Genomic DNA, 22,386 nt, shown 5'->3' with positions numbered 1-22,386 from the left:
TTTTTAAAAAGTCCATTAAGTACATTAAATGTTTCTCCTGTGTTACTTTTATAAGCCAATTTTTAAATTCATGAGCCTAAATAGAAAGATATAGCACATACAAGACAGGTTGCAAGAAAAGGAGAAAGCAATTAACCATATTAAGTTGTTAGAAGAAATTTTGAATTTATTTTATAGACTTCAGGACTGGTCAATGGCATTATTAATATAATTATTACATAGAAAACTTATAGTTTTTTGTTGTTGTTGTTGTTTTGAGATGGAGTCTCGTTCTGTCGCCAGACTGGAGTGCAGTGGCACAATCTTGGCTCACTGCAACCTCTGCCTCCCGGGTTCAAGCAATTCTCCTGCCTCAGCCTCCTGAGTAGCTGGGACTACAGGCATGTGCCACCACGCCCAGCTAATTTTTGTATTTTTAGTAGAGATGGGGTTTCACCATGTTGGCCAGGATGGTCTCTATCTCTTGACCTCGTGATCCGCCCACCTTGGCCTCCCAAAGTGCTGGGATTACAAGTGTGAGCCACTACGCCTGGCCAGAAAATTATACAGGTTTTAAATAGTCCTTTAGTTCAGAACCCATTGGTAAAATTGGCTACTTATTCAAAGCCTACATAATAGATAAGAAAACAATTCTTAAATTTTCATTTAAATTAGGTTTTGTTTAAATTTTTTAGTAAAAAGTTTTTAGAGTTTTAGACCCACAATTCCTGTTATTCTGTTTTGAAAGTTTAACATTTGTAATATTTGCCTACACTTCTTAGATAATTCCTTGTCAGTACCTGTTGCAACCTGTGAAGCATGAAGATAGAGAAATCTATCCCCAGCATTTAAAATCCCTGGCTTTTTCGGCCTTTACCCAGTGTCGGAGGCCACTTCCAACATCAACCAATGTGAAAACATTGACTGGCTTTGGTCCAGGTTTAGCCATGGAAACTGCCCTTAGAAGTCCTGATGTAAGTATGTTTTTCATGACCAAAGTTGTTGAATGACTATACGTACTTTTTTTTTTTTTTTTTTTTTTTTTTGAGATGGAGGCTTACTTTGTCACCCAGGCTGGAGTGCAGTGGGGAAGTCTCGGCTCATCACAACTTCCGCCTCCTGGGTTCAAGCAATTCTCCTGCCTCAGCCTCCTGAGTAGCTGGGATTACAGGCATGCGCCATCTGGCCCAGCTAATTTTGTGTGTGGGGGGGGGTTTGTCATGTTGGCCAGGCTGGTCTCGAACTCCTGACCTCAGGTGATTGCCCACCTCTGCCTCCTTAAGTGCTGGGATTACAGGCACGAGCCACTGCGCCCTGCCAACACTTTTTTGATATTATGCAAAACTAAGCGCAATTTTTGGCTTAGCTCTCATTTTCCAGTTATCTTATAATTGGGTAGATGATAATTACATTTTAAATGCATATTTATCTAAGATTGTATAGTATGATAATACCTTAATTTTTTATTTTATAGAGACCAGAGTGTATTCGACTTTATGCACCTCCTTTTATTCTGGCTCCAGTGAAGGACAAACAGACAGAGCTAGGAGAAACATTTGGAGAAGCTGGACAGAAATACAATGTTCTTTTTGTGGGATACTGTTTATCACATGATCAAAGGTGGATTCTTGCATCTTGCACAGATCTCTATGGAGAACTTTTAGAAACTTGTATCATTAACATCGATGTTCCAAATAGGTATTTGTATTTCCCTAAATATATCATATCATTCCATTTTTCATGTGTGTGAGTGTGTATGTGTGTGTGTATATATGTGTGTGTGTATATATATTGTTTCATTTTTAATGAATAGAAAACCAGCTTGAAGGTTTTGTATATATTAAAATATTAAGATGTGGGATTGTGGGTGCTTTTTACTTTTTTCTGTTGTGAATGTTTATATTGTATAAGATAATTAAAAATAATTATTAATCTATTACATGAACAAAAAACATTAAGATCACTAACTTCTGTGTCATAAAGCTTGCAATTATTTTAGCTGAACATTTGTGAAAGATGTAGTTAGAAAACACTTCTGCAATTAAAAAATGGTCTAGTAAGTATAGAACATTTAAACTTTTCTCATATACCATCTAAGATATAGCCCCTAATTAACTAAGTTAACTTCATTTACTAAAATTGGCGATTTAAAATTTTATCATTATGGCCGGGCGCGGTGGCTCAAGCCTGTAATCCCAGCACTTTGGGAGGCCGAGACAGGCGGATCACGATGTCGGGAGATCGAGACCATCCTGGCTAACATGGTGAAACCCCGTCTCTACTAAAAAAATACAAAAAACTAGCCGGGCGAGGTGGCGGGCGCCTGTAGTCCCAGCTACTCGGGAGGCTGAGGCAGGAGAATGGCGTGAACCCGGGAGGCGGAGCTTGCAGTGAGCTGAGATCCGGCCACTGCACTCCAGCCTGGGCGACAGAGCGAGACTCCGTCTCAAAAAAATAAATAAATAAATAAAATTTTATCATTTAATGTTAGGATGTAGCCGGGTGTGGTGGTGGGTGCCTATAATCCCAGCTACTCAGGAAGCTGAGGCAGGAGAATCACTTGAATCTGGGAGGCAGAGGTAGCAGTCAGCTGAGATCACGCCATTGCATTCCAGCCTGGGCGACAAAATGAGACTGTCTCAAAAAAAAAAAAAAAGTTAGGATGTCTTCAGAATATGATGGCCATTTTAGGATTCTTGGCAGTAAATACCATGTCCAATTATTTGCGAAGGATATAACTAATAGGTCCCAACAGGTGAGCCTCATTTTGAGTTATCAAAGCTAGTGAACGCTGAACAGGAGAACCTGAAAAGCAAATCTGTGAAATGATTTTTAGTTTTAAGATTTGGGTTCTGGCCAGGCATGGTGGCTGATGTTTGTAATCCCAGCACTTTGGGAGGCTGAGACAAGGCAGATCACTTGAGTCCAGGAGTTCAAGACCAGCCTGGGCAACAAGGCGAAACCCCATCTGTACAGAAATACAAATATTAGCTGGGCATAGTGGCACACCTGTAGTCCCAGCTACTTGGGAGACTGAGGCAGAAGGATCACTTGAGCCCAGGAAGTTGAGGCTGCAGAGTGAGCTGAGATTGCGCCACAGTACTTCAACCTGGGTGACAGAGTGAGATCCTGTCTCAAAAAAAAAAAAGATTTGGGTTCTATCGTTTATTTTCTTCCCTATTATATAAAAGCCTGTTCTTTTTTAGGTGAGAAATTGAATATATGCAGAAATAGCTAATGATTATTAGGTCTTAGTGGTGCTGGGGAAGCAGAAGATAGGAACAATAATTTTATATTATTGGTTATTAACAAGTCTGTTAAGCTTTATATTATGAACCTGAGAACAGTGCTTCCTATCTTATTTCCTTAATACAATTTTGATTTTTTTAATCGGATATTTATACTAATTAAGTGAGCTTGGGAAAGAATGTGCTCATCTGTGAAGTATGAGAAAGTAGAGGGAAAAAAACCACCCTTTTCATTATCAAAATAGTATTGCCATTTTACTACCTTGATAAAGTAGAAGTGAGATAATGGTTAAGAGGGGCAATGATGGGGCTGGGTGCAGTGACTCACGCCTGTAATCCCAGCACTTTGGAGGCCAAGGCAGGTGGATCACCTGAGGTCAGGAGTTCGAGACCAGCCTGACTGACATGGTGAAACCCCGTCTCTACTAAAAATACAAAAAAATTAGTCAGGCATGGTGGCACATGCCTTTAATCCCAGCTACTTGGGAGGCTGAGGCAGGAGAATCACTCAAACCCAGGAGGCGGAGGTTGCAGTGAGCCGAGATTGCACTATTGCACTCCAGCCTGCACAACAAGAGTGAAAATCTGTCTTAAAAAAAAAAAAAAAAAAAAAAACAAGGGCAGTGATGGAGTCAGAGAGACCTGGGCTCAAATCCCAAACCTGCCACTACTGACCTTGGAATAACTACCCTTATGCAGCTGAGTTCCAGCTTACTTATATATGAAGTCAGGAGGATAGTTTTATTTGTCTCATGGAGTTGTTAGGATGAAATGAGGTATTACATGTAAATTGATTGGGCACAATGGATGGTACATAGTAAGTACTCAGTAAGTCATAGCCGCTGTTGGCTGGGCATGATTGCTTATGCCTGTAATCCCAACACTTTGGGAGGCCAAGGCAGGCGGATTACCTGAGATCAGGAATTCAAGACCAGCCTGGCCAACATAGTGAAACACCGTCTATACTAAAAATACAAAAATTAGGCCTTGCATGGTGGCTCATGCCTGTAATCCCAGCACTTTGGGAGGCCAAGGTGGGTGGATCACGAGGTCAAGAGATGGAGACTCTCCTGGCCAACATGCTGAAATCCCATCTCTACTAAAAATACAAAAATTAGCCAGGTGTGGTGGCGGGTGCCTGTAGTCCCAGCTACTTGGGAGGCTGAGGCAGGAGAATCACTTGAACCTGGGAGGCGGAGGTTGCAGTGAGCCGAGATCATGCCACTGCACTCCAGCCTGGTGACAGAGTGAGACTCTATCTCAAAAACAAAAAAAGAAAAAAAATACAAAAATTAACGAGGTGTGGTGACACACACCTGTAGTCTCAGCTACTAGGGAGGCTGAGGCAGGAGAATCGCTTGAACCCAGGAGGTGGAAGTTGCAATGAACTGAGGCCACGCCATTGCACTCTGGCCTGGGTGACAGAGTTAGACTCCGTCTCAAAAAATAATAATAATAAAATAGCCACTGTTGCTCAGCCACAGAGTGCTTATGTTGCATATTTGGCTAGTGAAGGAGATGTATGCAGAATACAGGTAACAATGTTGTTTGGACTGAGAAGTGTGGTGTTTTGGTCAGTCTTCAATTTATAGTATAGAACAGGGATTGCTTACTACGGCCCATGGAATAACCAAATCTGGCCATTCCCATTTGAAGTATTGGCTCTTTAAAAACAGTTTGCTGGGCCAAGAGGGGTGGTTCATGCCTGTAATCCTAGCACTTTGGGAGGCCGAGGTGGGTAGATCACGAGGTCAGGAGTTCAAGACCAGCCTGGCCAAGATGGTGAAACCCCATCTCTACTAAAAATACAAAAATTCGCCAGGCGTGGTGGCGGGCGCCTATAATCCCAGTTACTGGGGAAGCTGAGGTAGGAGAATCAGTTGAACCTAGGAGGCAGAGGTTGCAGTGAGCAGAGATCACGCCACTGCAATGTAGCCTAGGTGACAGAGCAAGACTCCGTCTCAAAAAAAAAAAATTTTTGCTGGGCAGGCGCAGTGGCTCATGCCAACACTTTGGGATACTGAAACAGGATCCTCTGAGGTCAGGAGTTGAGACCAGCCTGGCCAACATGGTGAAACCGCCTCTCTGCTAAAAATACAAAAATTAGCTAGACATGACGGTGGGTGCCTGTAATCCCAGCTGCTCGGGAGGCTGAGGCCAGGAGAATCACTTGAGCCTGGGAGGCAGAGGTTGCAGTGAGCTGAGATTGTGCCACTGCACTCCAGCCTGGGCAACAGAGTGAGACTCCATCTAACAAAAAAAAAAAAAAAAAAAAATCCCTGGTGGAGAGCAGTATTTCTGATGAATTGAGGTGTTTTTGACAAATTTTTTTAAAAATTTATATATTGTAATGTGAAATAGAAAAACTCACATGCCAAACTTACGATTTTATGAATATTCTCGCTTAGGACTTGTGTAAAGATGTGAAGCACTAAAATAAAGGGGATCTGTTTTTCACAAATTTGGGCTCTCAAAATGTCGGGCTGGGCGTGATGGCTCACACCTGTAATCCTAGCACTTTGCGGGGCGAAGGCATGCAGATCACGAGGTCAGGAGATTGAGACCATCCTGGCTAACATGGTGAAACCCTGTCTCTACTAAAAATACAAAAAATTAGCCGGGTGTGGTGACACGCACCTGTAGTTGCAGCTACTCAGGAGGCTGAGGCAGGAGAATCGCTTAAACCCAGGTAGATGGAGGTTGCAGGTAGCCGAGATTGCGCCACTGCACTCCATCCAGCCTGGGCAACAGTGAGATTCCATCTCAAAACAACAACAACAACAAAAATCATAAAATTTAGAAATATATTTATGACACTCTCTATTCATACAATAGGGCTCGTCGGAAAAAAAGTTCTGCTAGAAAATTTGGTCTACAGAAACTTTGGGAGTGGTGCTTAGGACTTGTACAAATGAGTTCATTACCATGGAGAGTTGTAATTGGTCGTCTAGGAAGGATTGGTCATGGAGAATTGAAAGGTAAAGTTGTGCTTTTATTAGTATTTATATTTCTGTTTTATGTTAATTCACACACTGTTCTGACCACATCTAGGTATATATGTTGAATACAATGCAAAGGTTATCAAATAAGGAAACACATATGTCTAGGCCACAAATGGCTAAATTCAAATTTTAAAAAGACATTTTACTCTTTTTTAACTTTAATAGCAGTCTTATTACTGCTGTTCTTACTTGTTTTCTGTTTTTCCCACTTTCTGATTGTTATTTAACTCATCCTCTGTTGAGCAGATACTAATTGAATTTGGTATACCTAATATTAGGGGGATAAAGGATGTTGAGTAGCATCAGCAGTAAGTTTGGCTTGATGATGACTCCAGTTTGAGGAATACACTAATTTAAAAGCCATTAACTATTTTTATGTTTTAACTTTAACTTGGTTCTACAGGATATTAATAATGCTGTTACTTTGATTTTTTTTTTTTTTTTTTAAACTGTCAATACCCACAGATTGGAGCTGTTTGCTGAGTCGTCGAAACTTGCAGTCTCTAAGTAAAAGGCTCAAAGACATGTGTAGAATGTGTGGTATATCTGCTGCAGACTCCCCTAGCATTCTCAGTGCTTGCTTGGTGGCAATGGAGCCCCAAGGCTCTTTTGTTATTATGCCAGGTTAGCTATCTTTAGTTTATATCAGATTTAATTCTTTATGCAGTTTTTAAGTATTACATAAAATTTATTCTTCATTTATTAAAAGAAAAAAATGTCTTTCATTTTTCAGATTCTGTGTCAACTGGTTCTGTATTTGGAAGAAGCACGACTCTAAACATGCAGACATCTCAGCTAAATACCCCACAGGATACATCATGTACTCATATACTTGTGTTTCCTACTTCTGCTTCTGTGCAAGTAGCTTCAGCTACTTATACCACTGAAAATTTGGATTTAGCTTTCAATCCCAACAATGGTAGGTAATTTGTTCCATTTTGGTAGTCTGAAGAATACCTCCCAAAATAAATTCATGTCAAATACCTGAAACATGTGAATGTTACCTTATTTTACCAAAAAATGACTTTGCAGATGTGATAAGTTAAGGATCTTGAGATGGAGAGATTATCCTCAATTATGCAGGTGGGCCCTTAATGCAATAACATGTATTCTTATAAGAAGGAGGCAGAAGGAGGTTTGACTACATAGAAGAGAAGAAAGCCATGTGATGGAAACAGCGGGAAGCAAAGTCAAAGGGAGAAGATGCTATGTTGCTGACTTTGAAGATGGTGAAAGAGCCCGTGAACCAAAGAATATAGTTCTAGACTCTGTAAAAGACAAGGAAACAGATTATCCCCTTCAGCCTTGCCAACATCCTGATTTCACTCCAACGAAACTGATTTCAGATTTCCAGCCTCCAGAACTGTAAGAAAATAAATGTGTGTTGTTTTTAAGCCAACAGGTTGTGGTAACTTGTTAAAGCGGCAACAGGAAACTTAATACAATCATTCTTTTACCTTGTTGATACCAGAACTGGTGCTGTGATACCAGAACTGGTGCTGTGAATTATCCCATAAATCTTTACTTTTAAAAAACTTTTTGAGACAGAGTCTCACTCACTCTGTCTCCCAGGCTGGAGTGCAGTAGTACAATCTCAGCCCACTGCAACCTTCACCTCCTGGGTTCAAGCGATGCTCGTGCCTCAGCCTCTCGAGTAGCTGGGATTATAGGCGCATGCCACCATGCCTGGCTAATTTTTGTATTTTTGGTAAAGATGGGGTTTCACCATGTTGGCCGGGCTGGTCTCAAACTCCTGACCTGAAATGATCCACCCACCTTGGCCTCCCAAAGTGCTGGGATTACAGGTGTGAGCCACCATGCCCAGCCATCTTTACTTATTTTAAAAGGCAATAGTTGTTCACAAAATATTTGTATAGGTTTACCCTTGTGCTTTTGAGGTACCGGTACATGAACTCATTTTATATATCTCTTCTGTTGATTTACCAAAATAATATAATTTATATAAACTGCCAAAGTAGGGAGGTAGCTTTTCCAGGTGAATTTATAGTTTACATTTTAGTAGAAGAGAAAATAATATTTTATTGTTATTCTGAGATACCTTAAAAAATCTCACATCTCTAAAGTCAGAAATATGGATATTATGCTCTCTTGTTTTAGTGTGTTATATAATAACTCGAGTATTTTACTTAATAAAGAACATGGTATTATTCGTAAATACAGTAATCCTCCTTATCTTTGGTTTTCCTTTACATGGGTACAGTACAATAAGATACTTTGAAAGAGAGAGTGAGAGAGACCACATTCACATCTCTTTTATTATAGTACGTTGCTGTAATTATTCTAATATTCTTGTTGTTAATCTCTTACTGTACCTAATTTATAATTGAAACTCCATCATAGGTGTGTATGTAAAGGAAAAATCAGTATATAGGATTTGGTACTATCCTTGGTTTCAGAAATCTGTGTGGGTATGGGGGTGGGTCTTGGGACATATCCGCCATGGATAAGGGGGACTACTGCAGTCCCACTTTAAACACATTTTCATTTCCTTTGTACTATGTTTGCTTTGTATTAGTTTCCTATTGCTGCTCTAACAAAGTACTACACATTTAGTGGCTTAAAACAACACCCATTTATTTTATCTTACAGTTCTGGAAGTCAGAAGTCCAAAATCAGTCTCGATGGGCCAAAGTTAAAATGTCAGCAGGATTGATTACTTTCTGGAGGCCCTAAGGGAAAATGTTTCCTTGCTTTTGTCAGTTTCTACAGGCCACCTGCATTCCTTGGCTCATGGTCCCTTCCTGTATCCTGGATGCCAGCAGTATAGTGTCATCACATCTCCTTCACTGACTCTAACCCTACTGCCTCCCTCTTATTAGGACCCCTGTGATTACATTGGACCCACCCGGATAATCCAGAATAATCTCCCCATCTCAAGATCCTTAGCTTGATCACATCTGCAAAGTCTTTTATGGTAACATATTCTTAGATTCCTGGGATTAGGATGTGGACATCTTTGGGGGGCCATTATTCAGACTACCACATGCTTGTTTATGCATAATTATTTGTATGTTTTTTAGCACAACACTTGGCACATGGTAGACACTCAGTAAATGTTGGTTAAATTAACCCATTTTGGTTAAAATTTCATTTATTTTGACCCTTTCCTGTGAATGACCGTAGGATATGGAAAATGGAGTTTTAAATTTCTTTTCTTTCTCCTGTTTAGATGGAGCAGATGGAATGGGTATCTTTGATTTGTTAGACACAGGAGATGATCTTGACCCTGATATCATTAATATCCTTCCTGCTTCTCCAACTGGTTCTCCTGTACATTCTCCAGGATCTCATTACCCCCATGGAGGTGATGTGGGCAAGGTAACTGTGTTGTAAATTTTAGTTTTTCTAGGCTGGGCACAGTGGCTCACACCTGAAATCCCAGCACTTTGGGAGGCCAAGGTGGGTGGATCACGAGGTCAGGAGTTTGAGACCAGCCTGGCCAATATGGTGAAACCCCGTCTCTACTAAAAATGTAAAAAATAGCCCGGTGTGGTGGCACGCACCTGTAGTCACAGCTAGTCGGGAGGCTGAGACAGGAGAATCACTTGAACCTGGGAGGCGGAGGTTGCAGTGAGCCAAGCAAGATCAAGCCACCGTACTCCAGCCTGGGCGCCAAAGGAGGGTGACGAAAAAAAAAGTGTAATTTTTCTAAATGACATTTGTTAACTTAGTAATGGATTAATATATGAAATGCAATACTATTTTTCCTTGGAAATTAGCAAGAGTTGAGGTTAATTAACAGTACATTCATGCATTTCTACATCATAGACATCAGTACTTTGAATTGCACATTTTTAAGAGAATCTCTAAGGCTCTGCTTTCTCTGAATCCGTATTTTCTAGACCATTTGGCATTACTCCTTTTTTTGTAGTTTTTGTGGCAGTTCACCATAGTTTTTTACTCAGATACAGGATCACAGTATCTTTCAGAATCACTATATATAACTCTTTAAGAGCAGCCATTCATATCAGGGCTGTGACAAGGAATATAATAAAAATACTAGTTTTCTCATAAGACCACATAAAACACTGACCATCTACTTCCCCTTTTTATCTTTAGCAATTATGGAAGCAGGCTGTCTTGACCTTGTATTTGAAGTAAAAACTAATTGGGCTTCAGCGAATAACACCTCTCTATTTGAAATTATATATACTGGGCTGGGGGCGGTGGCTCATGCCTGCAATCCCAGCACTTTGGGAGGTTGAGGTAGGCGGATCATGACATCAGGAGATCAAGACCATCCTGGCTAACACAGTAAAACCTCGTCTCTACTAAAAATACAAAAATTAGCTGGGTGTGGTGGTGGGCGCCTGTAGTCCCAGCTACTGGGGAGGCTGAGGCAAGAGAATGGCGTCAGCCCGGGAGGCAGAGCTTGCAGTGAGCTGAGATTGCACCACTGCACTCCAGCCTAGGCGACAGAGCGAGACTCCATCTCAAAGAAAAGAAATTATATATACTGCTGATTTGATTATTGTAGTATGCATAGGTTTAAAATTTACCCTTTTAAAGTAGGGAAGGATCTTTTTCCAATCTTACTTTGCATTCCTTCCTCCTTTTTGTAACTGCAAAGAAATTAGATAAGAAATACATACAACGAAAAGCACCAGTAATCCCACCACCTTAATAAAACCATTTTTACTTTTAAGCAAATTATCATCCTTCCACATATGTTTATATTGCAGTTTTCAATAAGTATAATCAGCTTTTTAATGTTGCATTTTTGTTATGCCATGATTTGTGTCCTTCCCAAAATATTGGACATGTAAGGTTTTTTTTCTATTATAGATAATGATGTAATGAACATTTTCATGCATATTTTTTTCTTTTGTCTGTTTCCTTAAATACCAAGAAATACATTAATCCAAAGGATATGAATGTGACTTAGTAGTTGTCCCTTCATGTTGCCATAATAATTTTCACAGCACTATTAACTGCATTTTATAGATAGTGCTAGATTAACAAAGCTAAATTGAATCCACCTTTTGAATTGGGGTGTGGTTTTCAGGACTTAAAGCAATATTAGCAAGTAACTTAAAGATGTCATTGAAAATTTTGTATGTTTTACTCATCTGTGAAGGTTTACACACTTTCCTGTGAGCTTGGCATAGTAATACAGACTTGTTAAACAGCTGGCATATTCATTTAATACAATTCTTAAAATATGTTCTATTAATGCTTTTACTTATAATACTCTTAAGTACATAGAAACTGGTTTTTTTCAATATCCTTCAGTATTTTGTTAAATTGATGTCATAAGATAATGAGACTGATTGCTGTAAGCCATTCTGTGTTTATATCTGGTACTTAGCTATATTTGAGTGAACTAATAATATACTTCTAATTTTGTCTTTTTAAGGGTCAGAGTACTGATCGGCTACTTTCAACAGAACCTCATGAGGAAGTACCTAATATTCTTCAGCAACCATTGGCCCTTGGTTACTTTGTATCAACTGCCAAAGCAGGTCCATTACCTGACTGGTTCTGGTCAGCATGTCCTCAAGCACAATATCAGTGTCCCCTTTTTCTTAAGGTATTGCCATTTCTGTCCCAGTTCCTAAATAATTCTAATTGACAGCCTAAGTCCTGAGAAATCTAGAAGTGGCTTTTTAAAGTCTTATAGCTTGTCTAAGTTCTTAAATGAATTGCCATATGTGACTCTTCAAACAAGATCACGAAGGCGTGGTGGCTTACGCCTGTAATCCCAGCACTTCAGGAGGCCGAGGCAGGCAGATTACCTGAGGTCAGGAGTTTGAGACCAGCCTGGCCAACATGGCGAAACCTAGTCTCTACTAAAAATACAAAAATTAGCCAGGTGTGGTGGCGGGTGCCTGTAATCCCAGCTACTCGGGAGGCTAAGGCAGGAGAATCGCTTGAACCTGCGAGGCAGAGGTTGCAGTGAGCCGAGATCGTACCACTTCATTCCAGCCTGGGCCACACACTGTGAGACTCTCTCAAAAAAAAGAAAAAAAACTAGCTTTTAAATTTATATTTTTAGAACTTTATTCTTAAGTCAGACTCCTAGGATCCTTGTTGTTAGTGTAGATTGAGTATCCCTTATTCGAAATGCTTGGGACCAGAAGTGTTTCCACTTTTGGATTTTTTCAGATTGGGGATGCTCAGTCTGTTTCGACTGCACATATGTAAATTTAGAGCTGAGAGAAACTTTGTTACCTCTAGTCTAACCTTCTCATTTTATAGGTGAGCATATTTAAGTTCAGAAAAACTCACCTGTTTAAAGTCATAATTGGTAATAGACTCAAGACTGAAACCTGGGTCTTTTAATGATTATTGTGTTTTTCTTTGAATTACATCATACTGCACTGCTGTTATGCTACATTATTTTGGGGAATAAAAGATTTATAATCTTGGGCTGGGCGTGGTGGCTCATGCCTGTAATCCCAGCACTTTGGGAGGCTGAGGCGGGTGGATCACGAGGTCAGCAGTTCAAGACCAGCCTGGCCAACATGGTGAGACCCCGGGGGTTTCTACTAAAACGACAAAAAATTAGCCAGGCGTGGTGGCATGTGCCTGTAGTCCCAGCTACTTGGGAGGCTGAGGCAGGAGAATCACTTGAATCTGGCAGGTAGAGGTTGCAGTGAGCCGAGATCATGCCACTGCACTCCAGCCTGAGTGACAGAGCGAGACTCCGTCTGAAAAAAAAAAAAAAAAAGATTTATAATCTTTGTAATACTTGATTTTTAGTTTCATTTACTACTTAAAGTTTTTCTAGCTGTATATAGATTACTGTGTTACAACTGAGTGGTTTTTAAATACAGTAATGAGACTCTCAGATTCATAGTGATTTATTACAACAAACTCAGGCTGGGCACAGTGATTCACACCTATAATCCGAGCACTTTGGGTGGTCAAGGCAGGAGGATCGCTTGAGGCCAGGAGTTCATGATCAGCCTGGACAACATAGTGAAAGTTTGTCTCTCTAAAAAATTTTTAATATTAGGCATGGTAGCACGTGCCTGTAGTCCTAGTAACATGAGAAGCTGAGGCAGGAGGGAGGATCGCATGAGCACGGGAGGTTGAGGCTGTAGTGAGCCATGATCATGCCACTGTACTCCAGCTGTGTAACAGGAGACCCTCTCTCAAAAAAGCAAAACCAAATTTGTTAGTAAGCAATGTAACGTGAAGTGGAGATAAGTCACAAAATGAGATATAAAAGCCCTATGCAGAATTTATTACTGCTGCTGATATTGTTCCAGAATAACAAATTTAGATGTGACTCACTCACTCTTATGTAAACCCACCAGAAGTTGACTGTTTTTAATCACCAAATCATGCTAATTTAAATACTTGCTGCCGGGCACGGTGGCTCACACCTGTAAACCCAGCACTTTGGGAGGCTGAGGCAGGCAGATCACCTGAGCTCGGGAGTTCGAGACCAGCCTGACCAACGTGGAGAAACCTTGTTTCTACTAAAAATACAAAATTAGCTGGAAGTGGCGGTGCATGCCTGTAATCCCAGCTACTCTGGAGGCTGAGGCAGGAGAATCGCTTGAACCCAGGAGGCGGAGGTTCATTGCACTCCAGCCTGGGCAACAAGAGCTAAACTCCGTCTCAAAAAAGATAAATAAATATAAATAAATGCTTGCTAACTGGGCCAGGTGCAATGGCTCACGCCTATAATCCCAGCACTTCGGGCGGCTGAGGCAGGGAGCTCACCTGAGGTCACGAGTTCAAGACCAGCCTGGCCAACATGATGAAACCTGCCTCTACTAAAAATACAAAAAAAGTAGCCAGGCATGGTGGCAGGTGCCTGTAATCCCAGCCACTAGGGAGGCTGAGGCAGGAGAATCACTTGAATCCGGAAGGTGGAGGTTGCAGTGAGCTATCACACCACTGCACTCCAGCCTGGGTGACAGAGCGAGACTCTGTCTCAGTCAATCAATACATACATGTATACATACACACATGCTAAGTTATTTTTACCTGTTGGAGTAGAAGTTGGATTGTATGTATGCTTTGGTTTCTTAGGGATATATTTTAGTGGGTACTAGACCAATAGGTTTCTTGCTATTTTCTAAACCTGTTGCTATTAAATCTTGATATCTTAGGATCACATCCATTGACTCAATGACATTTGAGATTAAACAGTGGACTTCTATACCACATTTATAAAGAATACAACAGCTGATGATCTGAATTGATTATTAATGAGATAATATATTTAAAGGGTGTCAAGTAATAGCTTCGTCATATGACATTTCTTCCTCTTCCAGTAGATGTGCAGTGGTCTATAAAGATCTCATTACAAGAACATATTCTCAGCCGGGCGCGGTGGCTCATGCCTGTAATCTCAGCACTTTGGGAGGCCAGGGCAGGCAGATTACAAGGTCAGGAGATCGAGACCATCCTGGCGAACACTGTGAAACCCTGGGATTAGCCAGGAGTGGTGGCGGGCACCTGTAGTCCCAGTTCCTCAGGAGGCTGAGGCAGGAGAATGGCGTGAACCCGGGGGGCGGAGCTTACAGTGAGCTGAGATGGCACCACTGCACTCCAGCCTGGGCAACAGAGCAAGACTCCGTCTCAATAAAAAATAAATTAAATAAATAAATAATAAATAAATAAGAACATATTCTCAAGGGATTTTCTATATACTAGTAGTCTGTGGTGTCTCCACAAAACAAAGGGTTCTTTGTGGTCCTTTGGGAGGGTGCTACACATGCTATCTGTCCTCTTTTCTAGTCATAATACATGTATGCACACTAAAGTCTCTGAAAAACAGAGGTAAATAAAATAGTTTACCTAGCATTTCCCAAACTTATTAATACACAAGGAAAGGATTATTTAACACCTGCTAATAGTTTATTACCTTAGTGTTTCAGGGGATGTGCTTCAGGAAACACAAGTTTACAAAAAGTCCAAGGGACTATCTAGAGCCTTTCCTACTCAGTATTTATTTGCAGAAAGGATAGTGTAAAGCAGACATTCACTGTTAGATACATTGTAACAAGATTAGGACTTCTGGTTATGAACTACCACCTAAAGCATAATTTACTATAAGTTTCGTTCACTTTTTTTTTTCGTATATCTCAGTTTTATACTGTAGGCAGTAAAGCCACCTGATTTGTTTCTCTTTGCTTGGAAATATAGCAGGTTGTTAGCTAGATTCCTTTTTATCATAGGAATAGAGTACTGGTACTAATTACATTTTAAAAATTTGTAGTGATTTGCAGTGTGAGACTTGCTTATAACTCCATAAATCAAGAGTTTGTAGACAGTTCAAACATAGATATCTTTGGTTATATTCCTAAATATACTGTACGAGTTTCTACATATATTGCAGTTGCATAGGAGAGAGCACCTAAATATAAAATAGTACCTTTTACAGTATACAGAATGAAATCTACCAAGAGTTACTGCAGTGAACATCACCATTGTTTTGTCATAGCTTTTTAATACTATATTGACTTACATATATTGACTTATAAACAAAATGACCCATTTAATTGGAGTGTGGAGTAGCTCATTCCTTTCTCCCACTATTCATTGCCATATCTAAATGAGTGTGCCAGTTTTTACTAATCCTCTGTTATGAAATTGAGTGGGCAAAGCAGGCATCTGTGCACCGTATTACTTAGGGTGTTCTCAGTTCAACCCAAGATAGCTTTGTTTAAGGTTTATTGTGCTGTAACCAAACTATTTGCTTATGCTTACGCCTGTTACTTTTTTCAGTGCTAGACTTAGGTATGTCTGCATAGTCATAAAGGGTGTCATACCTTACGGACAGACTACTCAGGTTTACTCAATTTAGTGCCTCCTTAAACATTTACGTTGCACATCTAGGCAAATTAGACTTAGCAGATAATTAGAAATTCTTTTTCTAAGGATTATTGTATGGTCTCAAAAACAATAAAGGTAAAGAAAATAGATTCAAAATAAGTTTTGCACCTAAAAATCACTTCTAGCTAGGCACAATGGCTCATGCATGTAATCCCAGCACTTTGGGAGGCCAAGGCAGGAGAATTGTTTGAGGCCAGGAGTTCAAGACCAGCCTGGTCAACAGAACAAGAAGCTGCCCCTACTTAAAAAAAAAAAAAGTCTATAATGAATTAAAGAAAACAAGCATTTTTATAGTGGCTTTCATTCATAACAGGACTAAAATGTATTTAATCATTTTAGAAGATACACTGGGAGAATAAGGTAAAATTAATTAGCAGATTATTTTCTATTTGGCTGACTGATTGATTACTTGTTACCTTCTTAGGCCTCTTTGCACCTTCACGTGCCTTCAGTGCAATCTGACGAGCTGCTTCACAGTAAACACTCCCACCCACTTGACTCAAATCAGACTTCAGATGTCCTCAGGTACAAGTCTTTTACCCTTAACAATTTGTTACTGCAACTTTAAAAGAATATAGTGTTGATTCTTTTCTATTTTTCTCATTTTTGGCAAGAATTCACAGTTGTATATCACTGGATCTCTAAGCACTGCTATTCTAACATGAGTAATCTACTTTTGAGGATAATTTTTATGGAAATTGCTTCTTTCCCCCCAGGGACTCTCTGTTACACTCTTTTTTAAGGTGACTTTGAGTCTTAAATGCCATAATTAAAAACTGCTTCCAGTCTGGATTGGAAATAAATACATGACTTATGCAGTTTATTTACTTTTCAGGTTTGTTTTGGAACAGTACAATGCACTCTCCTGGCTAACCTGTGACCCTGCAATCCAGGACAGACGCTCATGTCTCCCAATTCATTTTGTGGTGCTGAATCAGTTATATAACTTTATTATGAATATGCTGTGATCTTCATTTGATGGAACTGTGCAAGAAAAGAACAAGGAAAAATGGATATTTCGCTGCAGGATTAAGTTACAATTACCTTCTCAGTGAAAGTTATTTGTGATGGGGTCTAATTCTTATTACTTCAACAAATATTGTTTTGACTTGGGGGGAGGGGCTATAACCCTGCTATTTTTCATTGACTCTACTGAACTCTTTAGGATGATGACTGATCATACAAAACGTATTATAACATTTTCGTAGCAAAATTAACCTTTTTTTTTCCAGTCACAGTATTTGTGAAAAGTAATGAGCCATAGTACCCAGTCATGTTAAATGAATATTAAAAGCATGGAGAGGAAACATGAGGAACAATGAATTTCAACATATGGCTTCAGAACATGAAGATGTTCTTGTATTGGATTATAGTATCTAGTATTCAAAAATGCCTGCATCTCTTATTTATTGTAAGTTTTTAAATGTATAAATTGTCTTATATTTCTTAACCTCTTTTATAAAAATTTTCCTAGAAGGTTTATACTGCCTTCTTGCTTTAAAGCAATTGGTCTAAAATATATGTAATCGTCTTAATTAAAAAGTTGCAGTAGGGTTGCTTTTAGAGTATTATTTTTTTGTAAGGGGGTGGGTGGGACAGTAAATTTGTATTGTCTCGATGTACAGTTTAACGGGGATAGAGGGGGAATAATGTCCATACCATTGTGTGTGGAGGATTTACAGCTAAGCTGTAGTTGCAGAGTACATGTACAGTAATGAAGTTCACTGTGTTTATAAATTGAAAAGGTACCAGGTCTTACAGCATTTTATATATCACATCTTTACAGAATAACATGATGGCAATATACAAGTGGTATTGTTAGGTGGTTTAACTTAGAATAAAATGAGAATTCTTCAGTTATATTTTGTACTATGGTTTAGGGCTATGACTAATATTTCAGGCCATTTCCAGTGCAAGAAACTTAGTTTTACAAGAAAAACCATTTGCTACTGAATGCTTAAACTAATTTTGGTGTTTAATGTTACATGCTTAAATTTTTTTCAGTTTTAACAGTGGCACATTTAGGCATGGGACTATTATTATGAAATTTATTTTCAGGATCTGCTATAAGGTTGAAATTTAGCCCAGCTCTAGGCATTTTACAAATTATTTTACAAGCAGTCACTCTTGATTGTTTGACTTTTTTTTTAAATTAAAGATTGGGAATGTATGTGAGAGTATGCATATGTATGGATGTGTGTGTGTGCGCGCAATCAAACTGTGGTGTAAATAGATTCTCAGTGAATTCTGGTATTCAGACTCTATTCCACTAGTGAAAGAACCATTTTCTAAACTTCCCTTGCCTTTTTTATTTATTTAATTTTCTTGGTTTGGAGATGTCAGTCCCAAACACCAGAGTCTGTACTTTTCTATAACACAGCTCAGATTAAGGTAGGGCATATGCCAAGGAGGTTCTCACCTCCCTAAAGAAGGGACTTGAATTTTAGGGACTTTAATTCACCCCTCCTTCAATACAACTTTCCCCCTTCTTGTTTGCACATGCCAAGATAACTGCTTTTATGCAGGGTGTACCCCCTTGAAAAATCCTTTCTACAGTGCTGCTCACAAAAGAGCCCAAGTTCGCCTCCTACCTGCATTGCTGACTTGAATTCACAGTCGCCGAGTCTACCTATCTTTCTTGGAAGCAGTCTAGCAAAATTTCTATTTGTACGTTCACTAATTATCTACAAGGACAAAATCAGTTGTATTTACAAAACTCTATTTCAGTGGGTTTTTTTTTGGTTTTTTGGTTTTTTTTTTTTTTTTACTGAAACTTGTTTTGTGAATACTCTATGCTTAGAATTAAATATCACTTTCTTATGAACGATAATAACTTCTTCAGATTGTGTATATGAAAACATTAGCAAGTCTTGTTTTTTCTATGAAGCAAACACAATTGACAAAGGTTTTCAATCATTTCTTCAAAACTATAATGCAATTCCAATGGTCAGCATATTTTGATATTAAATTTAAAGATCACCTCTCTGCATTTGTTTTTAAATTATGCTAACACACCACACATTATTTTGGTATGTTTTGTTCTGTACTTTCTTTAAAAAAAAACAAAAAAAAAACAAAAAAAACAAAAACTTGTCTGAGATTTGAAGGAAAATATGCTTATTTGGAATTTCCATAAAAAGAGTATCCTTTTTATATACTTAATAGTGACTTTACAAAATAAAAGTTATATTCTCAGTTGTTTAAAATCACTAACCTGTGGTAACCACACCTCAGATTGAAAGTAGATTTAAAATCATTCCCTGACAGATTATTTAATGTGGAGCCATAAGGAGGGAACCCAGTATACAATTATTTTTTATTTGGGAATCAGGGAATAGTTCCCAAATATACAATATTTATTGATAAGATTTTTTTTTTCCCTTCATATATCCACTCACACTCAATAGAAAGTTATTAAATAATCATTAGAAAAACTCATAGACTTATTTGAGAAATTAAGCCTCGTGCAGGATGATGGATTTGACTTACTAATGTACTGTCACAGACAAGTATGGGTAGTTTTGTTTAAATGGGTAAGCAAAATATTATGCTTTTTAGCAGTGGATTACCAACACCTTGACTTCTTTGTTACAGTGCTAACATCTTTTTTTTGTGCAGTTATCCATGATTATTAAGCAGGGTGGAAGTTCAGTATTTTGTCATTTAAAAAGATTAGTTATATAATGTCTGCTTCCAGCCAGTGAGAAACATCTAGCCATACCTTTCTTATGCAAGCCATTCAGTTATCAGGACTGTGAATTAACACTGTATGAATAAATTTCTGTACACCTTATTGTTTGGCCAGAAGGCCACCAAGTGTACTTATATGTAATCCTTAAATTTTAAAGTAGCTGTAATTTTTAAATATTTCTAAACTTTTCTTAAACCACTAAAATTAAGCTCTTACTACTTAGTCAACTATCCTCAGCTGTATTCGTACTCAATTGTCAGTATGGCACAGATTACTGTATTAAAATATTCTCCTTTCGTCTTCATACTTACCTTCTGGAGGTAATTTTTTAACTTAATGTGTTACTACAAAGATTTGCAGATCTTTAATCAAGCACTATGTTAATACTGTAATATCAGAATACTATGTTGCATTATTTAAAATGTTCAAATTGAATAGATTAAAAAGTTTTTAAATGCTATTGCATCATATAATTTGCTATTCATCCACTATGGCATTGCATATCAATCAGTTAATACACTTAATGTTGCATGAGTAATATTTTGGTCTGGGTTTCCTCTTAAGATTTTAGTTCGTCTGAATTAAGGAAAAATGTTTTTAATATACATTCTTATTTTGTCCCACCCCTCCAAAAATGAGCTGGAAATCTTAACTTTTTGGGGTTTTTTTTGTTTTTTTGGTTTTTTTTTTTGTTTTTTGGTATTTTAATGGGCCCAGAACTGTGGTTTAAATTTTTATGTATGTATTTTCTTTTTTGTGGAGTATAAATTTAAAAACTGGATTTGGGACCTAAAATACTCCTCAGGTTGATGTATTCATGAAGTTTTAAAACAGCTTTAGTTTTCGAAGTAAACTGGATATGTGGACCTTAAAGTTATTGAGTTTAAGCTACAAATTGTAACGTCATTACTGGACATGTCAGCATCAACCCTCTCAAAATAGCTTGGTCACTTTATGAAGGGGCGTTTTAAAGTTGTTGTTTAGCAGTGACATTTAATATGGTCCAATTGCTTTTCTTTTTAACGTGACAAAAAGAGAATAAGGAACAAACACTATTGCTGCCGAATGCCATAACACTGAGTTGTACAAATTGTGATTGAGGAAATGAAAAGGTTTATACTTTTTAAAAAAAAACAAAAACAAAAAACAAAACTTCAAATGGAATAAATTATTCATGAAGCCTTCATTGTTGTGTCTTATTCTGTTGAAAATATTTCCATATTAAATTTGTGCAAAATTAGTAGCAATATTTTTGTGTCATTATAAATGGAAAGGGACAGCCTCGAAACTGCTTAATGGTCTTTTAATTTCTCTGAAGTATTTTTAAAAGGATTTTAATCACATAAAAATGTACAGTATGTAGAATAATTGTATATTTTATACCTACCAATTCCTTGTAGGCTGGCCAATTAGATATTGTCTAGTCCAAACAAGCTACCTTCAAATATTTAAAGCTTAGCTGTATCCTATTTTTATTTGATCATAAGAATAATGTTCAGAAGTGAGTAACCCATCAAAAATAGCTCTGCCCGTGTTCTGTAAGCACACATTTAAAATATTTTTGTCCAGACTTAAGCCAAGTAAGGACATACCTCAAAATTATTGTGATCATTTTGAAATAGTTTTTGCTACAAAAATTTTAAAAATTATCCTTTAAAAGGAGTTGTATGTTGTTTGAACTGCCTATCCTCAGTTATTTTCTGTCTGACAGATCTTTAATCAAGCACTATTATATTACCTCTGGTTTGTTTCTACCTTTTTTTTTTTTTTTTTTTTTTTTTTTTTACTATAGTGAAAAATCAAGGGTTTTTTTTTGTTTGTTTGTTTTTTGTTTTTTGTTTTTTGTTTTTTGTTTTGAGACGATCTCCTGACCTCATGATCCACCTGCCAAAGTGCTGGGATTACAGGCGTGAGCCACCACGCCCGGCCCAAGCTTTTTTTTAAAGGGGATGTATTCACTTGTACAGCTACACACATGGACATTTTTATTTTAAACTTCAAAATATATGAAAGTTTAGGAAACGGGGAAAAAAAATTTCAGCTGCAGCTACAATAGAGCACCATTATGTATTAGTACATTGATAATTTCGGTACATTTGAAAATTTGGAATACCAAATGATCATAGCTCACTGCAGCCCTGAACTCCTGGCCACAAGCAGTCCTCCTTGCCTCAGCCTCCTGAGTAGCTGGGACTTCAGGTGCATGCCAACATGCCTGGCTAGTTTTATTTTTTGTAGAGATGGGATCTCGCTATATTTCCCGAGTCTCACTCCTGGCCTCAAGCCATTCCTCTTGCTTTGGCCTCCCGAAGCATTGAGAACACAGTCATGATCTGCTGCCCTACCTGGCTAAATCTGCCTTGAATGTATTCCTGAGGTGTCTGTTCTGTTATTCTGCTTTTGCCAATATCTTCCTCTTTACTGTAGGGGAGTTATCAATACTGGACTGAAGATTAAGAACCTCTACCCTTAGAGTACTACAGCTATAACCAGAAATTCTGCTTGAGATTAAATTGATACTGTTAGAGCTTGGTTTTGTTTTGTCTTTTCCTTCTAGAGCAACCCAACAGAACTGTCAAAATTTTCTGATCTTCTGTAAAGTTTAAAGGCTAGGCCGGGCGCAGTAGTTCACTCCTGTAATTCTAGCACT

At 38.4% G+C, this 22,386-nt stretch overlaps 1 protein-coding gene across 1 annotated transcript in view; it reads left to right on the top strand.

Annotated features, from left to right (window-relative positions):
- Positions 1-20,922, top strand: part of MED13 (mediator complex subunit 13) — a 125,785-nt gene extending 104,863 nt beyond the window's left edge. The window contains exons 22-30 of the mRNA XM_005583888.5: positions 762-953; positions 1,454-1,677; positions 6,063-6,205; positions 6,695-6,853; positions 6,963-7,148; positions 9,420-9,568; positions 11,607-11,780; positions 16,470-16,570; positions 16,881-20,922. Coding sequence (XP_005583945.1) covers positions 762-953; positions 1,454-1,677; positions 6,063-6,205; positions 6,695-6,853; positions 6,963-7,148; positions 9,420-9,568; positions 11,607-11,780; positions 16,470-16,570; positions 16,881-17,013 — 1,461 coding nt within the window. The 3' untranslated portion in view covers positions 17,014-20,922. The remainder of the gene's footprint in view (positions 1-761; positions 954-1,453; positions 1,678-6,062; positions 6,206-6,694; positions 6,854-6,962; positions 7,149-9,419; positions 9,569-11,606; positions 11,781-16,469; positions 16,571-16,880) is intronic.
- Positions 20,923-22,386: the final 1,464 nt, after the last annotated feature.

Source organism: Macaca fascicularis, chromosome 16, assembly GCF_037993035.2.
Source record: "Macaca fascicularis isolate 582-1 chromosome 16, T2T-MFA8v1.1".
NCBI lineage: Eukaryota > Metazoa > Chordata > Mammalia > Primates > Cercopithecidae > Macaca > Macaca fascicularis.
Note: the sequence above shows the minus strand (reverse complement) of the source record. Positions and strands in the feature narration are given on the sequence as shown.